Source organism: Pongo abelii, chromosome 19 (genome assembly GCF_028885655.2).
Source record: "Pongo abelii isolate AG06213 chromosome 19, NHGRI_mPonAbe1-v2.0_pri, whole genome shotgun sequence".
Classification (NCBI taxonomy): Eukaryota; Metazoa; Chordata; class Mammalia; order Primates; family Hominidae; genus Pongo; species Pongo abelii.
In genome coordinates this window covers 24,133,069-24,151,834 of record NC_072004.2, presented here as the reverse complement: position 1 = coordinate 24,151,834, position 18,766 = coordinate 24,133,069, and the positions used below count along the sequence as shown (strand labels likewise).

Sequence of the window (18,766 nt, the reverse complement as noted above, 5' to 3'; positions counted from 1 at the left end):
ACATATTGTCTCAATAGATTTTAGAATTGACCTGAGCAGATATACTTCCTTTTTGGTGCCTCAGACTATGTCCTCTTCCCAGAGTCTCCTGATAGACTCAAGCTTCTGCTTGTGAGCTGCTAGGAACAAGTGCAGGGTGCACCTCAGGATAGTGCTGGGTCCCTGTCATTGTCCCCCTTTTTACAGATGAGGACACTGAGGCGACAGGGCTCACTGACTATCCGGAGTACCCTGTCTGTAGGGCAGAGCTAGGATTTGAGTCGGGCTCCCTGCCTCCAAGTCCTTTCCCATGGTCCTTCAACTGTAATACGCTCTGCGGATGGCGGAGGATGGATGGAGGGCACCATAGTGTGTAGTGGTTGGAGGGGACTGATTTGGAGCTCTATAGAAATAGGCAGCATTCTAGGTGCTTGAGTGGCAGGAAACCATGGTCGTGATGGGTTTTTGATAGCTTGGGTTTCAGAAGTGGTAACGAAGTTAATTTAGTGGAGAAAGTGGGAAGATGAAAGGGAGAGTGATTAGGAGGAGTGGCCTCTTGGAGGCTGTTGAAGCTATTCGGAGTGAGAAGGGCCTGTCTCTGAGATAGGTTGCCTATCCATGACATGTGTGTGGAAGTGGGGAGGAGCTGTAGGCCCTGGCCTAGAGCACTGATCCTGGCCATATGTGGCTTCTGCTGACTAACCAGATGACCTTGGACAGGTCAATTAGATATCAAGGACATCATTTCCACACCTGTAAAAAGAGAACATTTTAGTGAGGAATTGAGTAAGATCACTCACACATCCCCACTCCGTCTTCAGGGGAATTACCCAGCTAGCTTAGAATGAATCACGGCGGGAGTGTTTATACCACAGGAATGGACAGAGGATACATCGAGGTGGTTGCCTCTCCCCTCCCCTCCCCTCCCCTCCCTTCCCCTCCCCTTTACCAGCACACCTCCAGGGAGAATGATATGGGAAGAATTGAGCCCACATTGAATATTTTAAAAGACATTTATAAAGAGAGGTTATCATTTTCTTAAAAGAAAGGGGTAAGGTAGGGAGGAAGTTACTATGATACTGAATTGTCCTACACAATGAGAGTCCTTGGAAGACAGTCTTGTTAATGTCATTCACTAATACTCATAACCTTCAAAAGGGCTGAGAAACACTCGAGGAAGAAGAGCTGAAAGCATCCTTAAGGAATGGGGACCTGTTGTTGCCCAGTTGGTTCTCACTCTTGGAGCTCCAGATGTGGAGGGAGTTGGCTGAGGTGAGCAGCAGGTGTGGGGCAGTGAATGTCTCATGGGCTGTGTTTTGTGTGTGCTTGCCGGGCCTGCACCTGTACATGCTGGTCCTTGCACGTTCCCTGTTGCTGTCTCAGCATCATTTACCTCCTCAGCTTCAGGGGACCTGGTTCTGTTGGCCTTGTCTTCCTTCTCCTCACATCCTGAATGGATGCCCTCCTGGCCTCCATTGACTGCCCCAATAGTAATGATGTAACATAGTAGTAAAAGCTGGCACGTGTCGAGCATGTGTGGTGTTCCAGGCACAGTATTAAGCACTTTGCATGCTCACCTTGCTTGATCTTCCTAGAACTCTGCATTATGTGCCATTTCCACCCCCATTCCCCAGGTAGGGAATCTGAGGCTTCTAGAGGACGAATATCAGGGGGTTGCTGGTGAATGTTTAATAGAGGCTTTCCAGGTAAAAGCTCGGTCGGCAGTGTTTGCTGATTTCTTTGGTATAAATACTCCCCCCATTGCTGATTTCAACCTCCAACCTGATGTCTGGGAAGTGCACCCTGGGCTCCTGGAGCCTGCTGGAGCCACTCCTGATGCCACTAACAGATGAGGTCCAGGTCAGCAGCTGTCTGCTCTTGGGCCTGACATTTCCACCTATCTCGTCACTGCCCAGTGTTCCCCTTATATTAATCTTGCTGCTGCTACCACTAAACCTTGTTAAAAACATTGGGATTGTGTCACTCCCCTATGCAGAAACTTCTGACACCTTTCATCGTCATGGATTTATCACCTGGCATTTGGGCTCCTTGAGCCCGGACTTAAGCCTCTTTCTCATGCATCCTGTGAGCATGGTGTGTGTCACTCCTGGCTGCCCCCACCCACTACATGCAGTGTGTCTCCATTTCTCTGCCCAGACTCTGTCCTCTGAAGGAATTTGCTCCTCCTGCCCCGCCTCTGCCACAGGCGCTCACTTTGTATCAGTTGCTTTCTAGCCATCCTGGCCTATCCCAAGAGCTGCCCTGATGGATCTGCAAAGTGGCCATGGTTTCTAGAGCTGGAGACGAGCTCTTCCTCTCCCAGGTGCCCATCACCGCCACCTCTGGCACTGCCTTCTCTCTCCTTTATGGGGTCTTAAATGTGTACTTATCCAGCACCTCCAGGACAGGATTCTCATCCATTCAGTTTTCAGTCCATCCTGGTCTTTCCCTTCTGTCACACCTGCATTCTCCCTGCAGTGCCTGAAATGGGCTGGCCCTCCTGCAAATACGTGTTTGCATTCGTGGATATGAAAGGGAAGCAGGGCTGCTCAGAGCCCTCTCTGCTTGTTCTTTCCCGGGTTATCCATGTGAATCTGATTATTGCAGGATAAACTCCAGATTAAGGCTGCTCTGTCAGTGTCAGTGCAATTCGTTAGCTCTTCATTCTAAAGCAAAAGCCCTACTGTGCCCTTCTGGGTGTGGAGGCAGGTATGGTCCTGGCCTGAGTTGGGGTGATCCTCTCAGCATTCTCTGGGCAGCCCCTTTGCCCATCAGAGTTTGCCAGGCTGGGGTGGGTGAATTAGGCCCTTCCCTCAGCCTTGCAAACATTGAGCTATTGTATAGAACCAGCTGGCTGCAGGGCCAGGGACCTATCTCTGTGGCCCATGGTGGCCAGCATCTGTGGGTCTTGCCCCCCTCAGCACTGCCGACGTCCCATGTGGACAGGACCAGGTGTCTGTATGCTGGGGGTTTGGTGGGGCTGTCCATGGGATGCCTGTGCTGTGCCCTGAGGGGCTGGTTTCCAGGCTCTCTGCAGGGGGATCTGTGTGAGTTTGGGTGGGACATCTAACAGGACAGAACACAGCTCTGCAGGGCACTCTCCAGAGTGGACTCAGCATACATAACCCCTCCCACCTGCTGCAGGGCACTTTCAGACTCCCGAGATGACTGACATTAACACGGGCTCATTAACAATGTTGTCACCTTCTAGAGAAGGCACTTCCCTCCCAGGCCGCCCTTGCTGACTTTCTCGCCTATGGATGGGAGCCCCTTGCCTGGCTCTGCCTGGCTGGCCGCTGCCTGCGGTTGAGGACACTCCCATTGGGGGTACTTTGGGAGAGCTGGCTCTCTAGGGCTCTGCCTGTTTTCTGTCACCATGAAGTAAGGAATAAACTGGCCTGTCCTCAGGGTGCCACACCCTGCCCAGCTGTTGCCCCCCAGAGCAGCCCCTCTCCATGACCTTTCCTCCATTGTAAAATGCGGGAGTGGGACTGGAAACAACACATGCAACCCTCCTCTCTCCCCCAGGGCTGATGATGAGTGCTGCTGGCTTGGGCTTGGTGCCTTGAGGCATCTTCTTAGTCCCCACAGAGATCCTGGGAGGCTGGTGGTGTTGTCAACTCGTTTGCTCGGAGGAGTTAAAGTCCTGTTTAGTGTCTCCGGGTCTGAGGACTGTGGCCAGTAAAGGGACAGGTGGTCCTATTTTGACCCCCTGCTGTCACTGCTCTGTCTGCCCCTGCCAAATGGTGGGCAGGTGGCAGGAAGCACAGGCTGCCCTGTGGAGCTGAGCCTGGTCTGAGCAGTGCACCCCTGGCTAGTTATAAACTGGGGCCCCCCATTTGTGTTCAGCCTGGAAGGAGACACCACGTGGTTTCCAGTGGAACGGGCGCCCCCAGAACACCCTGCCCACTGATAGGGTTATGCTGGGGGCCCAATGAGGCCCTCCCCACCTCCCCTCCCTTGGTCCACTTTTCTATGTGAAGAAATGTTTTCGTTATGAAATAACTGATAAAAATAAAAGAATGTAAGTGCATGTAAGAAGTTACAAAAAAGCACACACAAATCTCCCTCAGTTAAAGGGACGTGACTGACCATGTAGTCATGAGATCAGTGAGATCAGTTTAAACAGCTGCCTGGGTGAGTCTAACAGCTGAGGACACGACGTGGCCTGGGCTGGCCACCCTTCCTCTTAGCTCTGAGTGCTAAGTGAGGTAATAAGCCCTCCTCAGGCAGGTCTGGGACTCTATGTCACCAAGATCTGCCGTGTATCCAGCCTCCATCTCCCGTTTTGTAACTCAGAACCTGTCTGGTGCCTCATTCCCATAATTGAGGTTTCGCTGCATACCTTTCCTTCTCTCTGGCCCGGCCACTCTGTCTTTAACCCTGTTTTTGTGCTTGTTTATTGGTTTGGTTTTTATTTTAAAAACTATTTAATTATGTTCAATTCATTCGATGAGTCATCTCAAATTCTATTTGGAATGAAGTGGAGCAAAAACAAACTAAGGAAGGAAGTGGTAAAGGAGAGAATGGGGTTGGGGGAGAGGAAGGAAAGAGGGAGGGAGGAAGGCCAGTGGGCATCAGGCATCTGTTACCTGGGATACAGAGGTGAGTAACCTGCCCTCTCAGCAACTCGAAGTAGGTTTTGTTTTTCCTGGGGGAACTTTTGAGAGGCGGTTCTCCCTAGTGGCTAGTCCCCAGGAAGGCACAGCCACTCAGCTTCCTGGTCAGAGGGTTCTCCCGGAGAGTGCTGTTCTTGTTCCTGTCCCTCAGGCCCTTGGCAGGCTGGCCCTCAGCCCCGGGCGGACATTGTCCTGTGAGCTCCGTGCCTGCATGCTCACCGTGGGGCCGGGCACACCTGCCAGCTGCTCCTGGCTGTGGTCCTGGGGATTCCCACACTCACCAGGCTCTCCCACCTGGTGGGCTATTCCAGCTGCCTCCTTTATGCCCAGAGCTGCCGAGACATTAACATGAAGAGGGGTGTGCTTGACTAAAGCAGGGGAAGGAGCGAAACGTAGGAGGAGCTGTTTCTGGAAGGGAAAAGCAGCCCTGGCCGGTGGTCCCTGCCCAGGCCCAGCACAGTAAGTTCCCAACTCCCCAGGTGCCGCCTCTTGGCTGGGCTGGCACTGGGCACTTTGTCTGTCCCTGGCCACCCTCCTCTGTGGCCTCCGGTACTGGCTGCTTTGCAGTGAAGGGGCATTTCCAAGTCATTTTTCCCCTTTCACTTCAATGCTGCAGATGTTCGGTGGGATCTTGTGTCCTAAGAACCGTCCGCCCCATCTGCCCCTTCTTGGGAAACTTATCTGTGAGAAGAGCAAAGGGGAGCTTCCGACTTCTTTGGAAATGCTGACATCTCTGTGTCCTCCCCGAGCGTTGCTTACCTCTCCCTGCTGCCAGTCTTCCTGAGATGCCTCTTTCCATATGGTTCCAAACCAGCCTGAGCTCCTGGCCAGGGAGGCAGGATCCTGTGACTATTTGGTTACAAATAAATAGAGATACGATCTTAGTCTGTTGTTTCTCATAGTTGAATGTGAAGGTAAAATGACAAGATTACTTTATTTTAGTTTCCCACCCTCCATGGGGTGTACTTTCTCTGGCAGTTCTTAATGATTGCTGCTTATGTTTAAAAGCATTAAGCAGAAAATCAAGCTGGGCAATCCTGATAATTAATTGGTTCCTGGTATTCTTGTTCTGGAAGGGAAAAAATGTCTTATTAACCCTGTGGCTTTGGGAAAATCACTTACCCTCTCTGAGCGTTGTTTCTCCTACTGTTAAATGGGCATTGTGGTCACAGTTAGTTTTGTGATCTAAGGGGGATCCCACAATGCACTTGTGGATAAAGTGCATTTCCAGGGCCTCACACAGGCCAGACACAGAAATAAGATAATGGAATAAGTAGCTAATATTTCTTTGGCACTTATTACTGGCCAGGCACTGTTCTAAGCCCTATGTTTATGTTTCCTTATTTAATCCTTCCAAGAATGCTGTTTCTGTCTCCCTTTTCCAGATGAGGAAACTGAGTCACACAGAGGGCAAGTAAATTCCCAAGATCAGATGGCTTACTCGAGCAGTAGAGCTGGCTGCCTACCCAGGCATTAGTATTCCAAAGAGTGTGCGCTAAACCCCCAAATCGTATGTGCTGGATGGTGGAGGAATCAATGAAGGATGAACAAATAAATGCCTTGAAATTTGCCAACTGAATGTTGTTCAGGTTGTTGCCTTTGAAAAAGATTTTACATGTATTTATTCTCCATTTGCTTGGTGAAACAAAAACAGAATGTGCAGAGGTGTCTCAGCCCAACCTGTTTAATTGTCCCCACCTCACACATAGCCCGGCAGCTGTGATCTGTGTCTCTCGTCACCATGCCCTTCATAGTCCTGCTTCCTTGCGGATTTGTCCGTTGCTTTTGTTTCTTTTGATTTATTTATTTGTTGGAGATGGAGTCTCGCTCTGTTGCCCAAGCTGGAGTTCAGTGGCACCATCTCGGCTCACTGCAATCTCCACCTCCTGGGTTTGAGCGATTTTCCTGCCTTAGCCTCCGGAGTAACTGGGACTACAGCCACATACCACCACGCCTGGCTAATTTTTTGTATTTTTAGTAGAGACAGGATTTCGCCATGTTGGCCAGGTTGGTCTTGAACTCCTGGCCTCAAGTGATCCACTTGCCTCCACCTCCCAAAATGCTGGGATTACAGACGTGAGCCACTGTGCCTGGCCTTTTGTTTCTTTTTACAGAGCTGTTTACATTGCTAGTTTTCAGGGCGGGTGAGGCTGCTAGGAGCAGCGCACAGGCCCTGGGGACAACCAGGGGAGCTGATATTCTCACTGCAGGCTTAGGCCTTGCTGGGATTCCTAACATGACGTCCATAAAAGGGCTTCTTTTTCTTTTTTTTCAGACAGCGTCTCAGGCTGGAGTGCAATGGCACGATCTCAGCTCATTGCAACCTCCTCCTCCCGGGTTCAAACAATCCTCCTGCCTCAGTCTCCCAAGTAGCTGGGTTTACAGGCACCTACCACCACACCTGGCTAATTTTTGTATTTTTAGTAGAGACTGGGTTTCACCACGTTGGCCAGGCTGGTCTTGAACTCCTGACCTTGTGATCCCCTGCCTTGGCCTCTCAAAGTGCTGGGATTACAGGTGTGAGCCACCATGCCCTGCCAAGGGCTTCTTTTCTTTCCTCTTCACCAAAAGCCAGTGAGGACAAGGAGAGGCAGGGAACGGGGTGCCATGTTTAACCGACCCTGGCTCAAGGATCCTGGCACTGCCCTGCACCCATATTGGCCCGTGGGTAAGCAGGAGCGAGGGCCAGTGCTAGTCACTGCTTCTTTGGCCAGCCTGGGCTGTAGCTAGAGGCCTGGCAGATAGTGGAGACCTGCTTTCTGCCAGTGGTCAGAGCCCCCCTGGGAAGAGGGATGGTCACCTCCACTCCAGGGTCTTGGGTCTTAGGGAGGCAGAGATGCTAAGGGGACTGCTTCTTAAAGGGTAGTCTTGGGGAATTACATGAGAAAGCACTTAAAAAATATGTATTACCGTTTTCAGTACTTGAGTAGGCACAGGATACTGAGTTCAGCTCAGTGGGTGAGAAAAATCCGTAGTTTATAGTCATGTGTATCCGAGTCACAATATTAGCTTTTACCCAGCTGTCAAGCTGATACTTAACCACATTGCTATTCTGTGGGCACTGTCTTCCTAAATAGGCCCCAGTTATTCCATGTTATAACCTTGGGAAGGAGCAGATGTCACTGCTTTTCATCCTACTCTTCTTTTAGATAAGCCTGTTAAAGTCAGTGGGTACATTTATTTTTGTTAACCCAAAACTAAAGCTAACTAGCTGTCTGTTATTGAAATCTAACAACAGCATCCTCATGCCTCTTCAGATGGCCAGATGACTCCACAGCCACTTTGGGATTAGTGGTTCATTTCTTCCTTTCTTCATTCTACAGACTGCTGTGCTGGGTGGCTATTGCGTGCAGAGTGCCACCCGAGAGGCTAGAGATACCTCTGGGAGCTAGACTGCCAGTGCCTCTGCTGGATCTGCATGGGAGGGGGCTGTAGAGCTCAGACGACAATTCACAGTTAGTTGTTTTCTTGTAGTTGTGGTCGACACAATAAAGTAGACCAGGGCTGGACGTGGTGGCTCACGCCTGTAATCCCAACACTTTGGGAGGCCGAGGAGGGCAGATCACCTGAGGTCAGGAGTTCAAGACCAGCCTGGCCAACCTGGTGAAACCCCATCTCTACTAAAAATACAAAAATTAGCCAGGTGTGGTGGCAGGCACCTGTAATCCCAACTACTGGAGGCTGAGGCAGGAGAATCACTTGAACCCGGCAGATGGAGGTTGCAGTGAGCCAAGATCACCCCATTGCACTCCAGCCTGGGCAACAGAGTGAGACCCTGTCTCAAACAAACAAACAAAAAAACAAACAAAAAAAAAAAACAAAACAAAAAGGAGACCAAAGTAGAAAGAATATATTAATGGCATCCCGACTCAGGTCGGGTAGGGAGATCAGATTATGCTTTGCTGGAAGTTGCCATCTGAGCCAAGTGCTTTGAGAAATCACAGGAGTTAACCAGGTAAAACTGGGATACATGATGAGGAGCATTCTAAACTGTGTGTGGTATGTGCAAAGAACCTGGGGCAGGAGGAAGCAGAGCGGGTAAGGTAGGGACAGGGAGTGAGGGAGGCACACGAGGAGGCAGGGGCTGGCTTACCCAGGGCTCTGAGGACCAGGCTGAGCACCTGCCTTTCACCCCATGGCAATGGGACGTCAGTGAAGGATACTCCATTTGAAATGCTGCACTAGCATTAATTGCATGACACAGGCTTGGTTTGCTGCAGCTGAGCTCTACTCTTCGGACTGCCTTCCACCTGCAGGATACGCACCCATGCCAGGTGCACAGTGCTGAACGTCGAGCAGTGACTTCCCTGGGCAATGGAGATTCTGTACAGTTTAACTGGATGCATCGGCAACATACAGTGCAAGGCTCAGGGACAATCTGCAGTGAGCAAGGCTAGCTTGTTAGTCTCAGGCAGGCATTGGACTTTTTTGTCTTTATTCTATGAACAGCCTGACAAGGCAGACATCATTATCCCGCTCCACAGATGGGGTCACTGAGGCTCATGAGTGCCCTGGCCCAAGATTCTGTAGCTGGCAGGTGGTGTGGGACTCACACCCAGGTCTGTCTGATGCCAGATTTCATTACTATACTGTGAGGTTTTGGAAACTTTTGATTTGTTCAAACAAGCAGTCGAAGGACATAGGTTAAAAAAGAACCAAATTCTGGCTGGGTACGGTGGCTCACGCCTGTAATCCCAGCATTGGAAGCCGAGGTGGGTGGATTGCCTGAGGTCAGGACTTCGAGAGCAGCCTGGCCAACATGGTGAAACCCTGTCTCTACTAAAAATACAAAATTTATCCAGGTGTGATGGTGGGTGCTTATAATCCTAGCTACTAGGGAGGCTGAAGCAGGACAATCGCTTGAACCCAGGAGGTGGAGGTTGCAGTGAGCCGAGATTGTGCCACTCCATTCCAGCCTGGGTGGCAGAGTGAGACTCTGTCTCAAAAAAAAAAAAAAAAAAAAAATCAAATCCCCACCAGAGTTGGGCTCTCATTGATTACAAGCTTGTCTCGAAATTAACCTTCCTGTCAGGTGGGGGCTCCCAGATCCTCACCTGTGGAGACAAACATCAAACCAACTGGAATCCCATCCCGCCTGGGGAGGATCCCATGTCTCCCTGGGACGTCGTGGACTTCAAGGAAGCTTTGTTGCAGAGGGAATGGGGCCTGTGTCTTTCACTCTTCCCTCCTCCCTGTGCTCCCCCTCTGCATGCCCCACATGGGTGAGTGCAGAGGAGGCTGCTGGCTTTCTGGTGAGTGTGCTTACTCCTGCCCGGGTGGTGGCCATGGTGTTGATGTGACAGCCAAGGGAGCAGCTCCAGGGTTGGCTGCTCTGGAAATGTGCTTTGGCAGTGGCCTTGGGGAATCTCCAGTGGCCTTTTCAGTCCCAGCAGTCCACGGCCTCGCCTCCTTCCGCCAGGGCCCCCGGCCTCCTGCTGTCTTCTCTGCCTTCGTTAGGTGGATTTGCTTGGCTCTTCCCTCGGTCTGCTCCCAGATGTGCAGAAAGACTCTTTGAAGCTCAGGTCTTCCTTCTGATCAGGCCTGTCCTCCTGAGCAAGAAGCCACAGTTCACAGTGGAAAGCATGGTTCTCATAGAGATACTAGAGCGAGCATCACCACATGTTCTAGAGTTGTCCGCTGGTCTTGGCAAATGGCACGCGGTGGGGTGGGGCGCTGTGGGATGAGATGAGGCTTTAGGGTAGGGTCTTTAGGGTGAAGCCTAGGGTGTGCTAGGATAGCGCACTGCAGGATGGCGCCCTGCAGGAGGGCACATTGGGACCGAGAACTGTAGGGTCACTGCAGGACCATGTGCCATAGGGCCACTGTGAAAAGCAGGTTTGCCCTAGTGTGCCATGCGTGGATTGCTAACTCCAAGGTGAGATCGGGACATGAGCACACAGTCCTGGCAAGAGGAGGGAGATGAGGCTGAGGCGAGTGGAGGACCTTTCCTAAGGCTGCAGGTGCCAAGCGGTGGACCCTTAACTTGGACCCAGACTGCCTGATGTGGAGCCTGTGTGCTTTGCCATGAGGCTAGGCTGCTTTCTCCCAAAAGAGGTGTTTTTGCCTTCCTGCCGCTTAGTCTGCTCTCACCCACTGCGTGTGACACACTAGGAAGTGCTCTGTCCTGGGCAACAGAGCGAGACTCCATCTCAAAACAAACAAACAAACATATGTGGAACCAGAATGACCCTCCAGGCAGTGCATCTAATTCTTTATCTGAGGAATGCCTCTCCTCCCTTTTCACTCACTGACTCAGGGAGTCCAGGGCTGGGATGACCTCCAAGTGTTTGATCCACAGCTGTCATTTTACCAGAAGAGAAAGGGAGTTTAGTGACCTCATTGAGTCCATGGGGCCAGTTTGTCACATGGCCAGGATGAGCTCCAGGACCTGTAGAAGGAAAATGCTTCTAAAGAGCAGTCTGGCCGGGCACGGAAGCTCACGCCTGTGATCCCAGCACTCTGGGAGACTGAGGCCAGTGGATTGCTTGAGCGTCAGAGCAGCCTGGACAACATGGCGAGACCCCCATCTCTACAAAAAAAATACAAAAATTAGCCGTATTTGGTGATACATGCATGTAGTTCCAGCTTCTTGGGAGGATGAGGTGGGATGATCACTTGAGCCCAAGAAGTCACTGAGAGGCTGCAGTCAGCCGTGATCACGCCACTGCACTCCAGCCTGGGCGACAGTGAGAGCTTGACTCAAAAAAAAAAGAAAAAAAAAAAAAGCAGCCTGGAACAGGGCGGTCTTTGCAGGCTTACCTTCTGCAGGTTTAACCTTAACCACAGATTCTACTTGGGCCCCCCTTTTCCCTTTCTCTTATTTGGGTGTTGAAGGCTGTGGTAAGAGCATGCCAACAGGGACACAGGTGAGGGAGGCATGGGCTGGGCAGAGGCTGGGTGGGAGGCTTTGCTGTCTGGGTTTTTTCACCCTGGAAAACAAGAGAAAAAAAGAAGCAACTTGTGTTTCTATCTCATGGGAACTCTAATCACGAAGGGCTTGGATTTGATCGCCATCGGTGCTAGGGTCCAGAAGGAAACCACAGCTTGGGAAGGCTTCTGAGGACGTGAGCGGGCAGCTCTCTTTTCAAAACACCTAGAGAGTGGAACCCCGTCTCTACTAAAAATACAAAAAAATTAGCTGGGCGTGGTAGCAGGCACCTGTAGTCCCAGCTACTTGGGAGGCTGAGGCAGGAGAATGGCAGGAACCTGGGAGGTGGAGCTTGCAGTGAGCTGAGATCATGCCGCTGCACTCCAGCCTGGGCGACAGTAAGACTCTGTCTCAAAAAAAACAAACAAACAAACAAACAAACAAACAAAAAAAACACCTAGAGATAGTGAGTTTGCAACACAGATTTGCAGGACTGGTGCCTACAAGTAGAGAGAGTTTTTTAAACCTTGTATGAGGTTAGGATTTCGGGTTTCTCAGGAGCCAGGTTTAATAAACCTATAGCAAGTTAGTTTCTCAGTCATCCTACAGTCATGAAATGCATTATTGTGCACACACAGGGTTTAGATTTGTGCAACCCAAGTGTAGGTATATTGTTTACTTTCAAATAAAGACTCAAAGGGACATCATATCCCTGAGTCTCCTCTTGACAAGCACAGTATTTTGGAAACTCTTGGCAGTAGTTCCAGTTCAGTATGGGGCTTGGTTCTCATTTTAGTCCAAGTCAAAGCAGCTGAGGGGGTTCTACCCCAGTGTGTCAGGGGGACCTGTCATAGGCATGTCCTCTACTTGATTCCAGATTTAACCCCTGAATGATTCAGGGGGATTTTAGTGCACATCAGATCTCAGATGCTGACTTGGAAGTGACGGAAGGGCCATAGTTTCTCTCCCCTTTTTGGCACAGGGCTAGAACAGCTCCCCCAAGCAAGAGTCTTTTATCCTCACTGATGTTCATGTGATTCAGGGGCAGCCTGTGCAGGAGAGGGTGTGGACCACTCAAAAGCCAGGAGATGGAAGGAGAACAGAGTTTCGGCATCAGAAGGTGCTACTGCAGCTTAACTGTGGGATTCCAACACGCCCGCCCACCAAATCCTCGTTTCCTCATCACCATCCGTATGTTACCATCCTGTAACATGTAACATAGGGATGGTGATGTCTGCTTACTGGGGTTTCTGCTGGGCTCCGTGCAATGCTCTTCAGGGTTGTGCTATGGAAGCTGCTGAGCACCACATGCCTTGGAGGTGGCCAGGCCTGGGTTTGCACATCTGGAGGCATGAGGTGGACAGATGCGGGTCTGGGGCTGGGGATTCGAGTGGGTGTTGAACTCTCTGTGTTCTTGGAGGGTGGCCCTGAGATGTGCTGGGTCTCGCCTCGATTTTAAGTGGATGTAGACTTACATAGAAAATTGGGCATGTTGGGGGATGGGCTGAGTTCCTCCTTCCTACCCCTCTTCCCAATACAGAGGTTAAGGAAGGAGTGTCTCTGGGCAATGCTGGGACACTTCACAGGAACCCTGCATTTCTGAACACTTCATGGAAGCAACTTTGTGCAATTCAACACTTTTTCTGACTTTTCACCAGCTCAGGTGCTGGGGCCTCCCTGTGGTGATAGCACAGATTACAGTTTCCTCCATTGGCCTTGACCTTAGAAATTATGTAACTATTGATTTAAAAGGTTTTTTTTGTTTCTTTTTTTGGCAGTGGTTGCAATTTGTATGGTTTCCGGGTTTGAACATTGGAGTTACTGTATCAAGGCGTATAATGCTGAATTGGATTCAGAGATTATTGGATTGAGAAGATCCCGTGGGTCTGTCTGACCTGCCCTTCTCACTCTGCAGCTGAGGAAATGGGCCCTGGGTCCCGTCAGGGACAGCAGAGTCCTCATGCCTTCTGGGACCCTTCCCTCCTTCCCTCCTGCCGTCAGGGCCCTGCCTGAGGGACAGTGACACTCCTACCCCATCACGTTGGTGCCGGCAGTGAGCAGTCACGTATTTGTGTGGTTGTCATCTTGGAATGACGTGCCATGTGAAAGTTAAATAGCTTTGCCCAGTGAGTTATATAATGCTGTTTGTATGTTAAGTTGCATGCCAGGCTTTCACGGTCAAATGATAAGCGTGACATAGGGTCTGAAGCAACAGCCCACTTGTAGGAACTGGGCCAGTGTACTCCAGCATGGCATTGCAATGGGAGTCACTGTATTTTGGATGTGTGGTCTGGTCAAGATGTGGGACACATATAGTCAGATCCTGGTGGGTTCATATAAGACCCAGGACCATGGTCGGTCAAACTCCTTGCTGTTCTCCCCTGAGATGTTGGCTTATTGAACACTTTTTTGAAGTAAATGGGACCCTGGTTAAGCTGAATTTCCCTTTGATGGGATTGGTTCTATTAGGATTGCATCTGAGCTGCTTGAATTTGAGTCTTACATGTACAGGTTGTATGAATTAACCTAAACGGGTTTTTGATGTATCATTTCCTTACTTTTCGGAGACTTCATTTTAGTGCATTCAGTTTGCTTCTGGGATTGCATTCTAAATACTTTTTTTTTTTGTTTATTTGTTTGGGACAGAGCCTTGCTCTGTTGCCCAGGCTAGAGTGCAGTGGCACGATCTCGGCTCACTGCAACCTCCTCCTCCCAGGTTCAAGTGATTCTTGTGCCTCAGCCTCCTGAGTAGCTGGGATTACAGGTGTGCGCCACCACACAGGCTAATTTTTGTATTTTTAGTAGAGACGTCGTTTCACCATGTTGGCCAGGGTGGTCTTGAACTCCTGGCTTCAAGTGATCTGCCCACCTCGGCCTCTCAAAGTGCTGGGATTACAGGTGTGAGCCACTGTGCCCGGCCGTATTCTAAATACTTTTTATACACACTGACAAGTTGTCCTCTGAAATCTTGCATCTGTTTATATTTCACCAAAACTTTAAAAAATGTTTTCAAGATTTTTATTTTTGCTGCTCTACTAGGCAAAAGAGTAGTCTCCTGTTTTGTAGCTGTCTAGTCTGAGCTGTGAAAGGCTTTGGGTTAGGGCTTTGAGAAGATCAGAGGAACATGTTTAGAGCCTCCTGCAGCTTTGTGGGCACAGGGGATGAGCAGGGGGTGCACCTCAGAAGTCGGGGTGGGCGGGGTCTGGAGACCACGGGACTTCACTTGACCAGGTCTGCCCAGCACGGGCAGTGGCCATGCGGTGCCAGGCTGGGTTCCAAGCCATTGACAGAATTACCTCAGTGAATCCCTGGACAGCTCCATGAGACTGGCCCTGTCTGTTACTATTCTCACTTCAAAAGGCAGGAGACAAAGAAGTGGAGTGACCAAGGGGCTTGCCCAGGGAAAGCAATGAGGAGGTGGACCCAGGGCTGAGCTCACCAGCACCTTGGTGTAGAACTCAAGAGCACACCCCTAGATCCTGCCCCTGTCTTGGGAGGCTGAGACGATGATCTCTGCTGTTTTGGAATTGGTACTAGGCTTTGCATTGCTATGATTTCAGGAAAACATCTGTATTGTTGGTCTCCGAAATATACATAGAATTTGTTTTCTGTTCATTTCTTGCCAAAGGAGTCCAGGTGAGCTGCACCTGCCTGAGTGGGATCCCAGGTGTGATCGGGGGTGTTGATACCTCTGATGGTGGTGTCTGTGGGCCTGCTTTGATCGGGGAGCAGGAGGAGTGCTGGAGGCTCTGTGTCCCCCCAACTCGGGGGTCTCTGGGCTCATGTGTGCAGCATTACCTGGCTTGGGCCAGAAAGAGACTTCGAGGGAGCCCTGTAGGGGGTGTCTGGGTTTCCCCATTCACCTCTGCCATCTGACAAGATCGCTTCCCTCTTTGAGCCCCAATTTCCTCACTTCTGAAATATTGGAGAGCCTTCTTACTCATACAGTTGCTGGGCATTTTTCCTGAAATAGTAGATCTCTGTCACCATAGTATATAACAACCCTTATGCACAAGGAAGGGTTATATAACTGTAAAGTAATTATAACCCGAGTCTTTTCTCTCTGTTGAATAGGCTCTTTAAAAAAGAGTAGATATGATTGACAATTCCTGAAAGTCACTCATTAATTGGTTCTTTCAAGTAAATAATAGCAGCCATGATAGTCATAGTGCTGGTGTCATCTGGCACCTCCCGTGTTGGATGGCAGGGCACTGTTTGCACGCCAAGTGATGCCTACCTTGCCCTGACTGGAGGGTGGCCTCACTGGCTCCTGTGGAAGCCCGTCCTGATGCTGGTTAGTGGCATTGCGTCCTCTGGTGAGCTGAAGCACACAACATGGTGTAGACCCTTCTGAGGTGATAAGGTGAGCTAGCAGTTATGATTGACTTGCAGTTTATAATTAAACTATGGGACAGCTGTCATTGTTCCCTCTCAGTGGTGTCTGTGTCATGTAGACTGGCAGGAAAGGAAACTTCAAAATGACCCTTGTTTTGTTATTTGCAGGCTCCAGGGAGTTCCACACTGTCCAGTTCTCTCTGCCATGATAAACCTCTGTGGTGAGTGTCTGTGTGGGTCATGCATTCCTGTGTCTCTGGCTGTAGGTCAGCTCTCCACAGAGGAAACTTGGGCATGGCATCATTTTATTCTGTAGAAATCATAATTTCTGTTTTGGTTGTAAACATTGCCAATCAAAGGTGATACAGGCCACGTTTTCTATCCGTTTCTAAATGCTGTGTCAGGGTCAGAAGCCCAGCTGGTAGAAACACCTGTGATTGTCTTTGAATAAATAATTGCACTGCTGAGGCCTGATTGTGCAAGTGTCACTTTTGGGGGAGACTCCAGGGTGTGCTGGCAAGAGCCCCTTTAGAGCAGATGATGGGGGCCCTGAGCCAGCATTTTCTGGAGAGGCACTCACTGTGGATCCTCATGACCGTAGGAAGCGCTTCATTTCTGTTCTAACAGTGTTCAATTTGACTTGGAATTAAATCCATGTCTGATAAATAAGGTAGAGAAAACAAAATCCTTGGGAATTGTTTGGATGCTGATTTGAACAAATCAACCTTAAAAAATAAATGTATGGGCCGGGCGCAGTAGCTCACGCTTGTAATCCCAGCACTTTGGGAGGCTGAGGTGAGGAGACCATAAGGTCAAGAGATCGAGACCATCCTGGCCAACATAGTGAAAACCCATCTCTACTAAAAATACAAAATTAGCCGGGTGTGGTAGTGCATGCCTGTAATCCCAGCTATTCGGGAGGCTGAGGCAGGAGAATCCCTTTAACCCGGGAGGCAGAGATTGCAGCAAGCCGAGATTGTGCCACTGCATTCCAGCCTGGCGACAGAGTGAGACTCTGTCTCGAAAAAGTAAAAATAAATAAAAATAAAAATAAATGTATGGTATTGGATGTTTGATGTTATTATTTCTTTTCAAGGTGTGATAATGGCATTGTAGACATTTTAATCAAAAAGTGCCCTTATCTTTTAGAAATCAATACTGCAAGATTTATAAATGAAATTACATAGTATCTGGGATTGCTTTAAAGCAATCAAAGTGGTGGAGGAGATTGCTGGGGGTATTGATGGACAAAGGTTAGCTGTGTGTCGGTAATTTTGAAGTTAGGTGATGTGGGTACATGGAGGTTTGTAAAACCATTTTATATGGTTTTGAATTTTTCTAAAATTAAAAGAAAGAGAGGAACACATAGGAGTAGTAAAAATGAAAACTCCAAAGCTGGTGGCAGCACTTTGGAGGGACTTAAGGACACGTCCTGTGGACCCATGCCTCTGGCTTTACCTCATGGGGGCACCGATTGGGTTTGACCTCATCCCCTCTCCCTGGAACCTTTTCCACCTCCTCCTGGATACCACCCTCAGCCCTAATGTTAGGAGCCCTCCTGGGAGGGGCTCAGGCCTCCCTGGGAACCACAGGGCTGGTGGAGAATCTGTGGTCTGTGGGAGGCCCTTGTCTCCAGTCACATTGGGTGCCTGGCTCCCACACTGCCAGTCCTGCCCACGTCCTCAGGCTGCTGGCCATGACATGACCATTTCTACCCTCTTCCCTCTTCCCTCCTCCACAGTCTTCATCTCACACTTGGGGACCTGCCCTGGCCACCTGGGCCCCTGGCTGGGTGGCCAGCCCCACATTCTACTCTGCATCCACCTGGCCTGTGGTTAGCTGGGTGGCGTCCCAGCGGGGCCCCATGGAGCTCTCAGCCTTCTGATAGGAGTCTGCTGAGTTGCTGTTCAGTAGATGAAAGGCCGCTTTGATTATGCCCCAGCTGGTCCCCTCTCCACGTGAGGTCCTGCCTCCTTCTTGGGCCTGCAGGGTCCTCCACGACCATAGCTGGCCACCTCACCAGCCTCATCCTTGGCCGCACCTGCCCCAGGATGCCACATACGGACACGAGGAGCTGCTTGCTGATGTTTGGCTTCTTCTCACACCATCTCCTCTTCCTCCCGGCCCCGTCCCGGTGTCCCCTCATGCCGACCTTGATACCTCGGAGCAGGGTTGAGGCTCCCTCTCCAGGAGTCCCACCTGGAACCCTGTTCCTGCTCCCAGTGAAACCACAAAAAGTCCTTCCCGCCTTCGTGCTTTTGCATCTGAGCCCATGTGTCACTGCTCTGGGTTGCTTTCTCTTTGTGCGTTCCCTGGCTGCAGCTTGCGGTACCCTGTCATGCCCTGCTAGGAAAATTCAATCTTGTGCCCCTCCCCACACTGCCCACCGTTATGGGAACACAGCGCAGAGGCTGTGCACACTGTAAATTCCCGTAGCTGGCCGCCCAGGTGCTGGTGTGAACACCCAGGGGATGAGTGTCCGTCGTCTTCACCTTTTTCCTAGGGGATGTCTGTTGTCTCCTTACCCTGCTTCTGATCTGCCCACTGCTCTCTCGCAGGCTCGTCATCCTGAGTCCCACCATGGAGGAGGGCCATGGGCTGGACCTCACTTACATCACGGAGCGCATCATCGCCGTGTCCTTCCCCGCCGGCTGCTCCGAGGAATCCTACCTGCACAACCTGCAGGAGGTCACGCGCATGCTCAAGTCCAAGCATGGGGACAACTACCTGGTGAGAGGTGGGCAGCTCCGGGAGCCTTTGGGCAGGCTCTGCAACAGGCACTGTGTAGGGATGGGCACTCACAGAACACTGGTTTACACATGAGGGAGAAGCTCAAGGGCCTGGGCTCACACAGCTGTCCATGTCGCCCTCGTCCTGTGTCTCTCTGCTGCCACGCCTGGGGAGGAGCCTTATGTGTCTCTGTAGGTAGCTTTCAGGGACACACGACTGCTGACCACAGGGATGG

General features: G+C 50.6%; 1 protein-coding gene and 1 long non-coding RNA gene across 40 annotated transcripts in view; both read left to right on the top strand.

The window, feature by feature from the left end:
- LOC129051253 (tensin-3-like) overlaps window positions 1-18,766 on the top strand; it is a 635,743-nt gene that overhangs the window by 88,638 nt on the left and 528,339 nt on the right. For 37 of the 39 annotated variants that reach the window (XR_010138099.1, XR_010138090.1, XR_010138092.1 and 34 more), the window contains 2 exons: window positions 15,970-16,022; window positions 18,360-18,531. Coding sequence is in view for 24 of the 39 variants with exons in the window: in XM_063718439.1 (XP_063574509.1) it covers window positions 15,970-16,022; window positions 18,360-18,531 (225 nt within the window). In the remaining 15 variants the exon portion in view is untranslated. The remainder of the gene's footprint in view (window positions 1-15,969; window positions 16,023-18,359; window positions 18,532-18,766) is intronic. The other 2 variants (XM_063718442.1, XM_063718449.1) reach the window with 1 other exon arrangement.
- Window positions 895-9,586, top strand: LOC134760528 (uncharacterized). The gene is made up of 2 exons (XR_010138121.1): window positions 895-1,251; window positions 5,984-9,586. It is a non-coding gene; the product is annotated as an uncharacterized LOC134760528 (long non-coding RNA).